This window comes from Aquila chrysaetos, chromosome 7 (genome assembly GCF_900496995.4).
Source record: "Aquila chrysaetos chrysaetos chromosome 7, bAquChr1.4, whole genome shotgun sequence".
Taxonomy (NCBI): Eukaryota; Metazoa; Chordata; class Aves; order Accipitriformes; family Accipitridae; genus Aquila; species Aquila chrysaetos.
In genome coordinates this window covers 30,909,536-30,926,907 of record NC_044010.1, presented here as the reverse complement: position 1 = coordinate 30,926,907, position 17,372 = coordinate 30,909,536, and the positions used below count along the sequence as shown (strand labels likewise).

At 41.0% G+C, this 17,372-nt stretch overlaps 1 protein-coding gene across 2 annotated transcripts; it reads right to left on the bottom strand.

Moving 5' to 3' along the window:
* Positions 1 to 3,402: 3,402 nt before the first annotated feature.
* On the bottom strand, positions 3,403 to 17,271 carry IL10RB (interleukin 10 receptor subunit beta). Of its 2 annotated transcripts, XM_041124785.1 has the most exons (8): positions 16,028 to 17,271; positions 13,792 to 13,915; positions 12,305 to 12,474; positions 9,923 to 10,089; positions 8,110 to 8,260; positions 6,415 to 6,572; positions 3,926 to 4,155; positions 3,403 to 3,892 (listed from the first exon to the last, which is right to left on the bottom strand). In XM_041124785.1, exons 1-7 carry the CDS (start codon positions 16,308 to 16,310, stop codon positions 3,943 to 3,945), a joined length of 1,266 nt encoding a protein of 421 aa, XP_040980719.1. In that variant the 5' UTR covers positions 16,311 to 17,271; the 3' UTR covers positions 3,403 to 3,892; positions 3,926 to 3,942. The 2 variants fall into 2 exon arrangements, with proteins under 2 accessions (XP_040980719.1, XP_029875705.1); XM_030019845.2 differs by having other exon boundaries at positions 3,403 to 4,155.
* Between the last annotated feature and the right edge of the window lie 101 nt (positions 17,272 to 17,372).

The following is a 17,372-nucleotide window of genomic DNA, read 5'->3' as shown; positions in this document are numbered from 1 at the left end:
AAGAAAAAAATCTGGACTGCTTTTAGGAGCTCTTAGGAAAGGTTGACCTTTAAAAGTAAAAGTCAGCTTTAATTCCTCTCAAGTGGCACTGCAATAGCCGACCTTAGCCATGCCCAGCCTCAGTGCCAGTCACAACTAGATTCCTGACTTCTCTGCAGAGCAGAAAGAAGGAATACAAGATGTCCAAGATGTATTTGTATGAACTAACCTTGCCTAAGAGGAAAAAGTAGCCTAGGTTTTCTCTGTAGTCATCAAGGAAAGAGATGCTCTTCCAGAGAAGAATCCCAGGCAGTTGCCTTCTGAAGGAGCTACTGTCTTGGGAGAGTCCAGGGAATTGGCCTTATGGGGCTAGAATTGGAGTTTCTGAATACCTCATCACCCCTTGTCACTTAGTCCTTTTATCTAATTGTAACTGATTTACTGGGTCTTAGCCCATTAAATAACAAAATGCTGGAAAAACCCCAAATCCCCAGGAATAGTTGTGTAGCGACATGTGAGTAAAAGCTGTAGACGTTAATGGCTTAGCTGACTTTTAGTCAGGTTAATATGAAATGAGGTGAACAAAACATGTCAGAGGTGAGAAGTCAGAAGCGAAAAATGAGGTGGGCTTTTCCTTTTCATAGCGCTGTGGATTCTTCCTATCCTTGTTGCACTTCATGAAATTTGACCTAAAGTTCCTTCTATGTGTGGAGGAAGAACCTTGTTTGTCTGTGACAGGTTCCTTCAACTGATGTGGATCATGCCTGGAGGTGAACATGCTCCACGTTTACTGCAAGTCAGGTCTCAATGAGCACCACATCTAGGAGCTCTGAAGAACAGCTTATCACCGTCTTTATTAGTCATAAACCCTCTTCTGACCTCAGAAGAGTGAAATTTAGCAAAGAAAATAGGACTCATCCAAGAAATGCCTTGCCTGGTGCATCAAGCTAAATCTGTCTTCTAACAGTCACTGAACGTACAGCTTCCCCTGTCCTCCTCACAGTGCGTTGAACAGCCTCGCTGATGTTTCTCAGGTGCTGTACGCGTGACCTACAGGCCTTACCCCTCCCCTGCTTGCTCTGTCATTACACATGTGATGTCCAACTGCTTACTGAGGGGGCTTCTGTCTCTCCCATCACTGTGGTGTCTGCATACCATAATCCTAATTTAAGAGCTGAGGGAAATATCGCAGCTAAGCGATTTAACCTGAGGTGAGAAGTCAGCAATGAAGCATTAATCACAGTCCTCCACAAGGTCAAATCATTATTTAACATTACTTTTGAATTCCTTTATAAACAGGAATACAAATGATGCTTTGCTACACTGCACAAATGCACATGCTGGATGCTTGTATGACTGAAGGGAGAGCAGACAAGCAAGCAGACATCAGTGTTAGAGGATGCCCTGGCTACAAGGTTAGCTCTACGTGAAATAAGACTTCTGGCACCAGATAATCGAATCAGGATTTCACAGAATGTCTTTCTGCCCTTTCAGGATGATCTTTATTAAATATATTCTGCATTGGAGCCTTCATTTCTGTTCTGTGTGGCATACAATCTCTTAACTTTGTTTACCAAGTTATCTGCATTAGAGTAACACTAGCAATGGAGTAGTCTAATAGCTCTGCCAGCTTGATGTCCGCAGAAAACTGGAGCACTGTATGATTGAGGGTTGAACCTTTGCTAGGATCGTACAGGTCTCTGGACTTTCTGGAAACTCTGGCAACCTGTTGAGATGCAGAGTTGGGGAAAATTAATTCCTATTTCATGCTAGTTGTGGTGCAGCTGGAATCTTAATATATTTTTCATTTTGGAATTCACTATATAACAGCTTTTTGACGATAGAGACAGTAGGTTAAAGATGGGCTCACATGAACTTAAAACAGCTGTTTCTTTAAAGACACCACATTCCATATCATAGAAAAGTTAAACAAACAAAGCGGTCAGGACAAATCCTTCCTTTCCCCACGTGTTTGGATGTGTTGAAAGAGGAAGCAGTATTCTGAGAACAGTCTTTCCCTCTCCTCCCATGTGGTAATACAATTGGTTTTGGCAAAGACATGAGGGGAAACGCTTCCTCTTTTTAAGAGGGGGAAGTCAACCTCTCAAAATTTCAGAGACCATGTTCTTGCACACATTCTTCCTGCTTTAATCTAAAAAGACTGTATCTCTGCATAGCCAAGATTATTTTTTTCTCCCTCCCCCAAGCTGGCTTACCGATGAACCTGTAATGAAGTGGCACAGCACATGGGGACTGCCTTATCTGTGCCCTCATCATAACCTTTGAACCAGCTAACTGATTTCAGCCACATTTGATGGACAGTAACTTCCTGCTCTTCTGTGAAAATGAGCCAGTGGATAGATGAAAGCAGCTCTACTAAAAGAGTGAGGAAAAGGCAGGGAAGTCTCCAGCCTCTTCTCTTCTGACAGCAGCTGGCCAGCCAACTAGCACATACATTGATCATCTGAGCTATGCTATGTGTTTCATGCCTTCCTGAAAGCCAAAAAAAGAAGCTGCTACTGTGGAAGAAGAGATAGGGAACACACAGGGAACTGAATTTTTACAGTGAGGAGGTGTACCAGACACAGGACATCGGCCTTCATTAGGATCAGCACTCACAGTGCAGCTTTGGTGAAAGGTGAAGAAAAGCACCAGTGAAACAAAATGCCTTAAAAAAACCAAAGTGAAAATGCTTCCCCATTTTTTCCATATCCCATGTTAAACCAGAATATGATGAAAATTTAAGAGTGCAGAAGAAACATGTGCAGATTACATATAGCTGGGTGGTACAAGGAATCAATGCCTGCTCTCCTTACATTTTCTTCCTGCAACAATTCCCAAGAAGTGAATATTTACAAATTAAGTAACAAAGCTCAAAACCATAGCCAAAAAATTTGCAATTCGCACATCAAGTTATGATTTACACACAACTTCATTCATGGCAAGTTACTTTTGCTGACAGAATTTAATTTTTCACTCTCATTTTCATGTAATAATACATACAAAAAATTTGCGTCACTCTCAAAATTAGCGCACAGTGCAAAGGTCACACTTTATGCCTCAGTGTTGGTGTGGACATAACCTTCATATGCATGAACATGGCTACGCAGGTGAGATTGTATTATGTAGCATGGGAGCCACATCAACCTGGATTTACATTTTTTGAATTAAGAATATGTATCAGTAGATAAATAAAATGAACCTACCTTTTAATTCCCACTTTAGCTGTGAAGTTTTCCACAGACTTCAGTGGACTCTGGACCAGGTAGGCAAAATTTAATTAGCCATAGAAAATGCAGGGCAGAAGCTCAGGGGATTGAGCAATACCTGAACATACAGGGCTATCTGGCAGTGCACTGGTATGTTCCCATTATTCTTAGCGATGAAGTATGAGTAACACCTTGCAATGCAAAACACACTGAATATTTGTGTTTGGTTTATTCACACCAAGTTCATACCATCATGATAACTTTACAGTTTTGCACCAGGTAAAAAAATATTCAATAGAAAGATTACGCCACGAGGGACATCCTTAAGAAATACACACAATTTCTCATTAAAAAAAATAAGTCAGATCAGGTCTTTCTTTACAAAATGTGATTTTCTTTTACAAACCTTATACAATATATCATTTTGATTAGCTTTTGCAATAAATAGTTCATCAAAGTTAAATTAACTAGTATTATATATATAATTGCTTTTTAAATTAATGTTGTAATACAGTCCAAGGTATTGCTACAACTTAACTGTGAGCCACTACAAACAGTGGCAAAAATTACGTATCATATAATTCCTCATTTATAGTCAAGTTTCTTGTACTTTAAAAAAATATGATTATCTGAAAAGTCTGTGTATACATCTTCGCATGTGAATCTTTACTGTCTTAAGAATGCAGCAATAAGAAGATAAACTCAACAGCCCATTTGCTTTTCTTTTGGTCCAAGTGAAGTACGAGGAGTGCATTTAGGCCTTTTCTGAAGCTGGTACTATTCTTGAATCAGAATCTTCTTGTTCAGAGTCCTGAAGGTGCTCTGTTGTCTTGCCGGCCTCATCCCCAGTCTCATCACTGTTATTTTTGGATTCTTCTGAAATGACAGTTAGCTTGTCATAAAAAAGATGCTCTTCTTGTGGGAGCGGAGAAAAAAACTGCGCACCACTGGGAGGCTTGCTCAAAAACTGTGAAGGAATGAGGAAATGAGAATTAGGCTGCACCAGTCATACCATCCTGTTTGCTTAGAAATACATTTTATATTGTTTTCCACACATCAATTGGTTTTCTCAATCCTTAGAAGTCCCAGAGTAGTGACAATGTAATAACCTCTCTGCTCACTTTAACATCCTGTGCAAGGTTTAGAAGCAAGTTGGAAGTGCCTTTATTTGCAAGAAGATACCCCCGGGGTTAGTGACTTCTCTGGAATATAAACTTTCTTAAAAAAATAAAATACCTAGGTTTTGTTTAGAAACAAAAACTAAGAATGGTGACTTGACTGTAGGTGAAGGAGTTCACAGAGATATTTGTCAAATAGCTCCAAGAGATGTGTATTGTTCTTGCCATCTCAGAGAGCTGTCTGCTCAGGCATCAAATAGTGATGCTTTAAATGTCAACATAAACCATAAGCATTTAGTCAAGTAAAGGAGAGGGAAGGGGATTTGCAGGGCTATGCAGTTCAGTGAGAAAGATGACTTAATTTTAGTACCGAAATATCACAACTTCCTCCCACTCCCTGTTCTATTGGTAGGATGGAACCAGCCTCAAGAATCAACATGGACTTCGCAGAATGTCATGACTGTATTTTGAATGTCAACATAAGAACAGCACACCTACTCAACACAGTAATAACATGTCAACCACTCATTTTGGCAGCTGAAGTGGCAGTTCATTTTATTAGTAGGGACTGGAGGAGTACAACTGCCTTTTGTTCTTGTGACCTGACCCCTGTCTATTACTTTAGTGCATTTTATGTAAGAAACAAGCTGCTCTATCAGGAGTCCTGTTCACTGTAATTACAAAAATAAATACTAATATTATTACTATTAGACCTTTTTCTAGCAATCTGTGATTTGAAATGTTCTGTCAGTAACCTGTAATCTCAAATGTTCATGTAGTGAAATCAATGCCTTTGATAAATGGCATTTTAGGTAAGCATGACTGACCTTTTGACTACTGTGATTAACCACTATAACCTACTAGCACAAAATGAAAATTCTCCCTTTCTTATGAGAAACCTGTAAGAAAAATGAAATTTGACCACATCCTGTACTGATCAGAGCAATGCTACCTTACCAACAGCTGAGCTCCAGGTTCAGCAAACTACTGTGTGCTGAGCATGTGCTCAACTTAAAGCACAAGACAATTGCTAAGTCAGCTGCAAAGCCTTAGTCTGCTAAACTTTAAATGAGTCAAAATGAAAGACCCGGAGAAACCAGGAAACTCAGAAGAGTATAGGTTGCTAACTTTGGCATATGTAACACTCTGCATAACCTTGTTTCTTGGAGGAGATTCTGATATGGCCTTTTTATGCTGCTATATGGGTAACAAGGTCAGTGACATTCCCCAACAGTAATGGCTAACATTGCTCTCATATTATCTTGAATTTTCAGACTTCACTACATTCTTTACTTAAGTTAAAACTCATTATTATATTTGTGAAAGAGCTTTGTTTCAGGAGAACAAATGTGCAATTTTAAGTCTAAAATGAGATAGGGGAGACAGATACCTCAGTTGTTTGCTATTTAAAAAGAGGAACTGAAGGTTAACACCTGTTATTCTCTCACTTTAAAATGAAAGAAAACATCCTGTTTCTAAGCCATATAAAGCTTCCTATTACAAATTATGCAGTTGCTTTAGGAATAAAAGTCTATGCCAAGTTTTTAAATTGTTCAGTTTTTAAATATTTTGGACCATTCTGTGCAGAACAGTTCAAAATGACAGTATTTTAGAATTTATTATACATCCGTATACTTCAAAAGGAAGTCTAATTTCACTGCTTCTTACTTATGTCTGTGCAGCACCACAGAACTTGGTGAAAAAAACTGAGGTAACATTCATGCAGAATTTATGACCTTATAATACCAGAAATTAAATATTAAATGAACTAACTTCCACTACCTTTCTCACGCTGAAAAGTACCTTCCTTTGTCAGCTTTTTCCAAAGTTCATGACTTCTTCATTTACACTTATTTGAATGGATTTTTATGTTTGGCAGAAGAGTGAATTTTACCATACATAACAACTATATAACAACAAGTAACCAGCATTGCTTCTTATAATCTAAAATGCCCTCAGAATAGCCCACACTTTACAGATGGCTAACCATCAGATCCAAATGAAAGAAGGCAAAATAAAAGAAGCTCTAAAGGTTTTGGCACAGAGAGCCTTCAAAAAGCAAGTGGTTCTGCTGAAAAAACTGATTTTGTGTTAGGTAGAAAACAAACCTCTTTCAAGTGTTGGGGGAAAATATATGAGGGGCAGAAAACATGTTTGGTGAGTCGATAGAGATACAAAAAGGAAAAGAAACAAACAGGAACAGATATTACAACGACCAACATTGATCCTATAAGAACGGTCACAATTATCCACACAGGAGTTACACCTGCAAGAGACAAGAAAAAAAAAAAATTAAAACTGTGACTATTAATTTCTGAATATATTCTTTGCAAATTATCACTTTCTCTACGGAATTAAAAAAAAAAACAAATTATTATAAAATTGTAACTGCAAACATAAGTCTTTGTTTCCAGATGCAAAAGACCTCTTAGCCCTTAAATTTTTAGTCTGAATAGGCTGAGGAAGTTGTCAATAAAGTAAGCTTACAAGCCATTATATTTAGACATTTACAGTTACACATACTGGTGACTCTACATGCAATACTAGGCAAATGATTAAAGGAAAAAAGACCAACAGAACCATCCACAAGGTGATACCAAAGCTATTGTACACTCTTTGGTGTTTCAGGAGTGTAGGAATTGATACATAACACTACCAGAGTATAGGCTTCCACTTTTCTCTTAAAGAAATCTGTAAAAATGGCAGCAAAGTAAAGACTGCAGGGCACAAAAGTCTGTAAAATTCTAAACTAGTGAGCCTTTAAAAAAATTTTGTCATGCACGGGGATTTCATAACAGGCAATGGGAATGAAGATATATCCATACATCACTGTATAAAAGTTTTAAACCAACCTACGCTTGCTAGGCACTGTTCTAGCCACGAACTAACAAGCAACACCACCACCAAAACCCACCTGCAATTCAACTGCAGTGCATGCAGATAATATACATGTCGGAAAAATAAATGAGGAAACATTTTATGAGGAAAAACATAGGAGAAACAGGTTAGCTCAGTAGCTTCCCCAGGCTTCTCCCAGATGGCTTCCTCATTAACTTGTGTCTGTGCCTCTGATTTTTCACATGTTATCTGAGGGTGTAAGTTAGCTGAAGTACACATTATGCATGTGAAAAAGACAGTATCTAGGACCCCATCCTTTCTCTTAATTAGGGACGTGAAGCTCCCTGCTAAGACAACAGGGTCATGGTGGTTATTGCTGGATTCCACAGACAGCAGCTAAGGTGTCATGGCTGGAAAGGAAAGCGCTTTTGGTACTTAAATGCCTTCAAAATGAGAAGGAAAGTATCTAAACAAAATATTTCTTTATATTGTTGATTAATAACTGCTGTGTTTCACAGAGAAAGAGCATCATGGCCTAGCCTCGTGACAGACACTGGCAATATCACCACAGATGAAGCAGACTGCAACACAGGGTCCAATTCCTTTCTCAGTTACAAATGTATGGAACAAAGGCTTTCATAGAATAATGAATACATGTAATGGTAGAAGAAATTCACACAGTGTGATCAGTGAAGAGCCTATGCTCCATTTAACTCTGATTTGCAGAGTACGAGGAATGCAGAGGCCTCTACAGCAAAGTAAAGCATCATGCCATTGGTGCCATATTGCTTGTAGTTTTCACTTCGTTTCCAACTCCTCTGCTCCAAAAGGACAAACAATGCTGAAGTAACAAACACATCCATTTTTGGAAGGTTTACACGTTACACCAACTTTCATTTTGAATGGCTTTGCGTATTTCCCAGTTCCCGACAGCGCGTGTCCCATTGTGATGCACCAGGTATTACCGTTGTGGGTTGTCTGCTCACAAAGCTCTCTGCTCAGTTCCCCTGTTTTGTTCCACTCAGGGATAACTGCTTGCACTTGAATACAATATATTGTCCACGGCTCCAACTGAGATAATATTTCAGAGTTATGTTTAGTATCTATGTGAGTTACCTAATAACAGAGAAGAATTAAAAAAATTTGAAAAGCACAAGTCCAGTGAATGGACCAGCTAAGTAATTAAAATTACATTTAGTAGGATAAATCCTAGCAGTTACAGCCGCAATGTGAAAAAGGCTTTTAAAGGCAGAATGAAATGCCCTGCCTGCATCACATAACTGATAACTCTACATTGATTTCAGCTATGGTTAGAGTGTGAGACCATTCACACCACTGACTTTCTGGCTGCTTCTAGCAACATTAATGAAGTTTTACGCTAAAGAGGCTTACAGAGATGTGATAAATGAGATCTGCTTGCAGAGAGAAACAATTGCTTAACCACATGAGATCAGCTAAGAGTGCTGTCACAGGCAAACATAATTCAATTTGAGACAGAGCAAGTAGGATGGATGATCTAGACAAAAAAAAAAAAAAAGACAAAGAAAAAGGCTTGTGGAAGCTATTAGGTGACTGACAGCAGATGCAACTTGCTGTTTAGAGGCATAATTGGTTATGTCCCTGTAACTATACGGTCCCTGCAGAGTGTAGGAATCCCTACAAAATGCCCCATTATGCAGTAACAGACTCTTTCTCAGGAGTGAGAAGACTCTATAGCTAGGTTTCAACATTTTGAGCAAGCGTCCACTTCAAAAAACAACCTATGAAGTTATATAGCCTATGTCTTTTGCTTGTTTGATCCCTATGAAATTTCCCAGACTTCTGCTCTGAAGTGTGCTTTTAACACTTGTACCTGAAGTTCCTGCTTTCTCTGGTAATCTGCCTAAGTTTGCATCCCATATGCAGAAACACCTTCATTTCTTGTAGTTTGGGAATTGAAAAACAGTCTGGTTTTGGGGAAATGATGATCCCTCATTTTCTGGAATTGAATGCCAAAGAACTTTGCGGTGTAACAAATACAAATCAGAATTATGTAATGGAGTCCTATTATATGAAAACTGTACTATATACAAAGCACTAATTATACTGTGACTGGTATCTTCCAGTAAAGGGCTTCCTTTTTCCCTGTAATAGAACTCATGACCCTATAATTAATATATTATTTATGTATTTATCCATGCATTTTTTATTGAGAAGTCTTTTGGGCCGAGTAACACATCTGTCTGTGGAAGAGGCTGTCCATGAGAGGAAGAAAGCGAATTACAGCTGATACACATTGAAGAAGTGAAGGTGACCACAGTTAATATAAGGCCTCATCCATGGTGATAGTCAAAGCCCAAAGTCCCACGAAAAGCACAAGTATTTTAATGACGTAAGATTTGAAACTAAGTCAGCTTATCACCATGATGACAGATACTGCTGATGTTACAGCTTCGAAGTCTACCCTTACTTGTATGTGTGAAATACAGAGATTTGGCAGGGAAGACTACATCGCAAATAAACACATCACTAAACTGAGGGAATAAACTCTCATAATGTAGCAGTTATTTCTAATTATGGAAAGAGCAAATTATATCCATGCTACTGTTTAACTACACAGCTATCTGCCATTTGCTCTGAGTAGCAGTTTTAGTGACCAGACTTTATTACACTGTAATTAGTAGAGATACATTTTTACTTCAGTACCATTATCTTTCAGAACTTCGTCAGTGTGGTATTTTACCAAGAAACGCATGTATCAAAGTCATGGAGTCCCAATACCCAGGAAGCAGAAGTTACCTCTGTATTGCTGCCTTTCTTCCAGTACAGTATTCTGTAATTCCATGAGCCGTAGTATTGCTTTAGAGGCCACTTGTCATGTTCATGTTCAGCAAAAGGGCCTGTGAAATCCACATGCAGGGACCCAGACTCTGACTTCACTTGTACATCAGGTGGCCCAATGACTGCTGCAGATTAGAATGGTGGAAGAGAAGAAAGAACGGAATTCAGTTTCACATTGTTTTCAATTTGGTATTTTTATACAACCCGTAACAATTCACACTTTAAATAATTTTATCTATTAGAAGAAAGCAATTTCCTTTCATGGGTCAGGCATAAATAAATCCTTTCCTTGTAGAACTGGTCTTGAAAGGGATTTATTTTTGCAGTTACATAACAGACACTATTGCAGGCTACATTTTCCACACAGTAAATTAACTCAGTTCTCTTTTGCCAGCTGTGGTGACTCCTGGGAGAGGAAGGACTATTTCTGTAGGTTATTCATCACTTCTCCTTCTGGGCCAAGCTGTCACAACATCTGTCTTTTCTGAGTAGACCCTCTAGTGAAGTGTTCTAATGTTTCTTTCATTGTGAGAATTTTGAAAAACTGAAGCATCTGAATTATTTCTGCATGTCTTACCAATTGCTCTCCTTAGACTTAATATTATGTTCTCGCATTTTGTAAATGGCTTGTCCTTATTACGTTTTTGTGACACTACCTAAACTATTTCATGAGTAGCTTAGTTATCAACGGTGTTGTGTCGGCAATGAGCTCTCCATTAAAGTCTCCTATAATTACAGCAAATAACTCTGCCTTGGCTGCCTGTACTAAAGTTCTGCCTGGCTACAGTCACGCTATAAAGTGTCTAAGAAAGGAAGAGCTCAATATACAGACAATTTTGCATTCCTCTAGAAATATATACTTCTATAACTAAAAATAAAACAACCCTGCTTGCTGAACCTTACATTCATGTAATGCTCATGAATATGTTGTTGAACTTATGAAAAATAATATGAGGATGGTCTTGGTTACTCTGGTTTTCTGAGGCTATTCCTACAATACAGTGGGGAATTTATTAAAAAAGCACTAGCAGAAATAATAACACAGAAAGGAATATCGAATATTTTTATCATGATGCCTTGCTCAGATCAGCTATGACAACGTTAAAAATCCTCATGTCCTCCTCAGAGATTTGGCCAGTTGGCCAGTACTCCCAGGTGTCTCTTTACAGGCAGTTTTATACCCAGATTTTCCCATTCAGGAATAAGCTGCCTTTCCAAAGCCAAGCCTGCTCTGAAGGCCACATGCTCTTTCAAATATATGTCAAACTACAACACTGTTAATGATTTACAAGTTTGCTCTCTACTCTGAAAATCCAGCCATACTTTTTGTGTTACATTTTCTTTTGGGAAGTAATTTATACTTGCAACGTTGTAATTTTTTTTCCATGCTATGTTTCAGTGATTCTGTTCTAGGCAAATTAAATTATATCAACATTATGCTTTTGGAGAGATAACCAATAAAAGCATTTTGAAAAACAAGGCTGTAAACTGTAAAATCACACTCTAAAATTCAATCCACAGATTGATGAAATTCAAGGAAATGGAGGCAGAACAAGTTAAAAAAAAAAGACTTTCAAAAGTTTTTCTCAAAGACGAGGTGTAACAGATGCTTTGTGCATGGTTTTGTATTAACAGCTGTGAGGAGAAAAAAAGCCTTGGGTAACATTAACTACATAATCTAAAATAATTTGATTTTGCTTATGAGTGGAATAAGAATGTACAAAACAAGGGACGCTTATGGGTTAAAAACCACTCTCTCATTCCCAAGCTCAGGTGACAGCAACATGATTAACATCTCTGTTATGCACTCTAATGCAAGGCAGTGTCTAAATCATCTCTCACAAAAGACTGTAAAGCTTCACTAAGAGAATGGCAATATTGTGCAATGAAGATTTCTTGACTAAAAATTAATCTTTCTCTGTGAAATTGTTTTTTGTTTGTTTGGTTTTTAATTAAAAAAATAAAAAGAAAGCTTTTTGCCTGACATAGCAATGAAGAAGACAGTAATTTAACTTATTTAGATATACAGAAAGTCTGAATCCTTGAAGAAAAGCTCCCCCTGATCTTTATTTTAAGGGAAAAATATACATTTTTTTAAAACTGCCACAAAAGAGGTTTCAAGTACCAATACTAACATCTAGCTATAATAGCGAACCTGCTATGCTTTCTGACAGCAACTTCTGCCTTCAAAAAATGAATGTGTTACAACTAAGATGTTATAGTTCAATGTAATGACATTTAAAAATTATCTGCGTGCTATAGCATTTCTTATGGAGCCAAATTGTAAAGGTGCATTAATAGCAGACAATATTTTTTGTGCAAGATTAGAAAAAGGCTTACTGTCATCCATTGGCTTAAATCTGACGGTTGCCCAGTCTGAATGGTTATCTTCTGACTCTGCTCTGACCTGTAAAACGTAGTCTCCATATGCAGACAGGGAAGAGACATCACACTCTGTGAGTCTCAAGTTTGTGCTCACATTTTCATATGTGTCTCCAGGGAAATTGATGCTGTATGGAAAAGAAACAAAATGTATATGATATATAAATTATAACTGACTAAATGTCTTTCCTCTCAATTAACTGGAAAAAGTGGCATATGTTTGTTAATACCACCAGTTATGACTCATGAACAAGAAAAATTAGATCCAGTGTATAAGAAACATCACTGCTAGTGTGTACACACACATTAAGCCTTTTATATGCATCTATAAATCCGTGATAAAGTTAGAGATTAAAATTATGATTCAGTAAATAGATGCCCTTTTCTTGACAGTGGTTACAGAACTTGATTCAACAGACAGTAGTTATCAAACAAGTCTGCAAATACTATGACAATACCACTATGCATGGCTTTGCTGTCTAACTCAGACTTTGTTCAGAACTGTCTTATGATATGCATATAAGGAAGAGCCAGAGAAAATAGAGAAATGACTGGGAACCATTTAAAATATTATATTCTTTCTGTTTTGCATTAAAAGCCCACCTAGGAACATAGTGATCAACAGGTAATTGCTCCCAGAACCCAGAAAAAACTTCTTTCGACTAAGATGGCCCAAACCCTCAGTTTGGGGGTTTCTCCTCAGCAGACGCCTGCCTGTGGGTGCCATCATCTCCGCTTTACATCCTACCCTGTCTTGGCCAAAGAATTCACCCTTCAGCGGGAACGCGAGACCTCTGGGCCATCACACGGTTTCCTTGTCAAGCACGGAGGCAGGCAGGAAGCTCACTGCTGGGCTGGGGAAGCGGCCATCTTCCTTGATACAGCCACACAGACCACTTTTCCCAAGAGGAAAGACCAACTCGGAAGGACACAGTGGGAAAACCAAATCAAAGCTAAATCAACCCACCAAAACTGACAAAAGGGTACCTCGGAAAACGTGTCCTAAGTTTAAGGCACTGAACGGACAAGCCACCAGCCTGCAGTTCATCGGACATGTCCACTAAGGGCGTAGGCAAGCTGGCTGCATTGGTGGCAGAGCACAAAATGCTGCTGGAGTGAAAGATCAGATAAGGTCCCAATGCTCAGCAGGACTAAGTTTCTTGAATCGCAAGTAACAGTTACATGATAGAGAAAAAACACACACAGAACTAATAACAGTGAATGTTAAAATGTGTTTCTGGTTCTAAAAAAAGTACGTACAAAGCTGCCTTGGGCGTGAAATGTGTAGAAAATGCCTCTGCCCTGTTATTTAGCTCAGACTATAAGCCACTCTCAAGCTACAAGAAAGGGACAGCTACTGATCTTCCTACAAAAAAGGAAACAAACAACAAACACACGCAGCTGTAAAACGTGAATTAAAGAAAGCACAACTCCCCCAGACTTACCTCTTAGATCGGACAGTGTAACTTATATTCCCTTTGTGAAACCTAGGTGCATCCCACTGTAAAGTGCTACGAAGATTAACTGAAATAATTCTTGCATTTTGGGGCTTTGGCACTATTCCAGATACTGTGGGAGCAATCAAAAACAAACAAACGTTTTAGTATGTGTTCCTCCAGTGACTTTGCAGTCATCCAAAACTTAATAACAGCCGCCTTTCTCTCCCTTGCCTCAGACTTCTGAGCTTATGCAACAAAACCAAATTAGCCAGCATCAATGATTTCCAGTAAGTATAGTCTTTATGATATCATCATTTATTATGCATGACTGAGTTGTTACTGCCTAAGACTTAGGGCCCATTAGGCTACGTGCCATGAACTCTCACTGAGATTGTCAAAATAAATTTTTTCTAAGTACTGCTCCAGTAGAACTATGGAAATAACACGGGTGTGTGGATTGATTTGGTTTTGGTTTTTGTTTTTCTTTTTTTTTTTTTTTTTTCCTGAAGAGGAACATGAACAGTCTTTCTACATAGACCTGGGTATAAGACTGAAATAATTTTAAAAAATCCACCATAAGCATGTTTCTATTATCACTGCATAGATTAGCATTACCATTTAAAATGCTTTACTCATTCTGTTAATAAGCCACCCTTTTGAAAAACAGAGATAAACAAGAAGCACCTTCGAAGGCAAGGGAGCTATTAAATATACTCTACAGATAAATGTATCAATAATTGGCACTCCTTATAACTGATGAAAACACAATCATTTTGCTTTATTGAAAATGAATAAAGGAAACCCTAAAGTAGTATTGATGACCAGTCCGTTACTATTATGATCTAATTATTTTAGTATAATTGTTGGTATTGAAACTAAAATAGAAAAGATTTTGGCCCATTATTGCAACACAAACGATCAACGCAAACAAATCCTGTCAGATCAGATTGGTTCTTAAATGTCCCAGGAGTAAACCCTAATGACATACATTCTAAGATAAATAACCTATTTTATATGTCTATCGTTGATGCATAAATACACGAAATTGATGTATCAGTTACCCACCTTCAGCAGATGAGAGTTTTAAGCCTAAACCCTGCTTAAATAAAAACTATTTCACAGACTCAATTCCTATGATGTTAGCCTCGCACCCAACAAATCAACTGAAACACACTTCACATCGGAAAAGCAGAAGCTGCTTGCTCCCCTGCGCCCAGACCTCCTTGAGAGATGCCGTCCCTGTGCGCAGGTGCCCTCGCCGAGACGTGCTTCGGGCACTCGCCCTCAGAGATCTCTGCCCGCGCGCACACCGTGCCCCTCCGCAGGCACCTCTGGCCTCCCGCTCCCACACCTTCTCCTACCTGCAAAACCCCAGGTACGCAGAATGCTAAGGAAGATGGGTGCAGGTAACAGACTGCAAAGGCTCAGTGTGAACAACACAGCTGAAAAGAAGCCTGGCTAGTGCAAGGTGTCTGATGTCCCCTCTCCCGCACGACCCAGTCCTCGCTACAAAGGACCCTCGCTAGGGCGCTGGCCACACTTTGGGGAAGCTCCCTCCAAAGGTCTGAGGTAGGCTTGTAAATTCCCAGTAAAAAGCATGATGCCTTTGAAGGCTTGCTTCTCTGACAGCGTCTTCTACTTGAAAAGCCACCGGGTAAGGTCTTTTATTCGGCACTGTGGACCCAAAGAGACGAAAACACACTTCTGTGGTTTCGTACTTCGTAAGTGAAAGGTTTGTACACGGCCCGCTCACATCACGGTCCCGGATACGGCCTGTTTTGGGAAACGAATGGCCCGGGCCACTTGACGCGAGCGCTCTGCGAGGGCTCCGGCCGTGCCTGGAGCTGCACAAGCTCCGCCAGAGGCGGCCGCTTCCCGCCGGGATCTGCAGAGCGACGTGCCGATCGCTCGTGGCTTTGCTCCCACTCGCGCCTTTCCTCACCGGGACTTGCACACACACGCGTCCAAAACCGAAAAGGAAAGTTCCAGTTTCCCAGCACAGACGCAGTCTTCGGGGAGAAAAAAGCGCGAGGGCTTTCGGGGCAGCGCGGCCCTCGGGAACGAAGCCGGCCGCCTCTAGCGACCCTCGCTCCCGCAGCCGCCCCGGGCCCCGGCACCCCCCACCCGCCCTCCCCGCGGCGAGGCGAGGCGAGGGGGGACCGCGGCGAGAACGATCCCTCGCCCGGGCGGGGCGGAGCGGGCCCCCCCGCCGCCCCCCCCCCCAGGCGCGGGTCGGACTCACCGCAGAGCAGGAGACAGCTGCAGAGGGCGCACCGGAGGGCGGCGGCCATGGCGGCTGCCGGCGCGGGCCTCCCCTCAGCAGCGGAGGTGCCGGCGCCGCCGCGCCATGGCACCGGGCGCTGCTGCCCTCGCAGGCCGGGGAGCGGGGCCGCCCCGAAACCCTTCCGCCTTCCCCCGACCGGGCGGGGCGGGGCGGCGCGGCGTGCGGGCACCGCGGCCGCCCCGGGCTGGCGAGGCTTCGCCCTCCGCCAACGGGGCTGACCGCCTCCGAGCGCCGGGGGCATCGCCCGTGCCCCGGTCGGCTCACCCCAGCTTTTCCCAAAGCCTCCCCACTTCGCCACGGCTGCGTTCCCCTTTCCAGAGAGAGTACACCCAGCCAGCACCCGAACCTTCCCCACAGGTCTGGAAAGCTGGTCAGGGGTGCTGTGGTTTAAAACATAGTAGATGCCTGGCTGCTCGGATACTCATAATCTCTAAAGAGCGTGTTCAGCGTACAGCCTGGCAGCTGGGAAGACGGGAGGTCAGAATAAAGCGGATAAATAACTAACACATAGACAGACATCAGATGACGCATAGTGCCAAACCTACCTTGAATGAAATTCCCACTGCGGCAATACGAATGCTACCTGAGGAAAGGTTTATCTTCTGACTGCACCAAAGGTAGCAGGACGTTCAGTGTCCCTGATCAAAACCAGCATAAACTTGGGGGAAGGGGGGGCAGTTTTATTATTCACAGAGTAAAAAGGGTTCTTTCTCAAGCTATTACTGTTGCCAACTGAAAATACCAGTTCTTTGTGTGGGTTTAACACATTTGTTTCTGGCCCCTTTATCACCTCCTGTTATTAAACGAGGCTACAGGGCTGGTTTGGCTTTCCCTGGGATGGGCACAGTCCCACTGCCTTCGCTTATGCATGAGTGATGCCCCTGGCTTCTGCTAATGTGGAGAGGTGCACACCAGCTACACTGTACAAACAGCAGCATCTTAGAGGGTCAGTGTGAGCGGAAGTTTCATCCACTAAAGATCATCTAAGGATGCACAAATCTGCAAATAATTAGCTTGTCAAGAGCCAAACTGTCACATACTTAGACCTACTCATTTCTTAACAGTAGTGCAGCAGCAGAATATATTCCAGCACCTTAGAAATTACGCTCAGTTATCCTGACCAAAAGAATGACTGCCACCCATGGCAGCCTGAAACTGTCTGTGGGCAGAAAAGTAGTACCTAAGCAAATCAACACAAGGTGAAAAAAGTTGGTTTTTTCAGCTGTGATACCTAAAGGCATTCCCACAGGGAGTAAAGTCGTAGCAGGCTAACTCATGTAGCTTTTCAAAGGCATACAGGAGC

Bases quoted from the DNA above. Each gene is read 5' to 3' on its own strand.
- IL10RB (XM_030019845.2), bottom strand. From the start codon at position 16,310: ATGCCCCCGGCGCTCGGAGGCGGTCAGCCCCGTTGGCGGAGGGCGAAG. The intron at 13,916-16,027 runs GTGAGTCCGACC...TTGCTCCCACAG, and splicing joins CAGCTGTCTCCTGCTCTGCG to TATCTGGAATAGTGCCAAAG. The intron at 8,261-9,922 runs GTAACTTCTGCT...CTCTGTTATTAG, and splicing joins AGAAAGGCAGCAATACAGAG to GTAACTCACATAGATACTAA.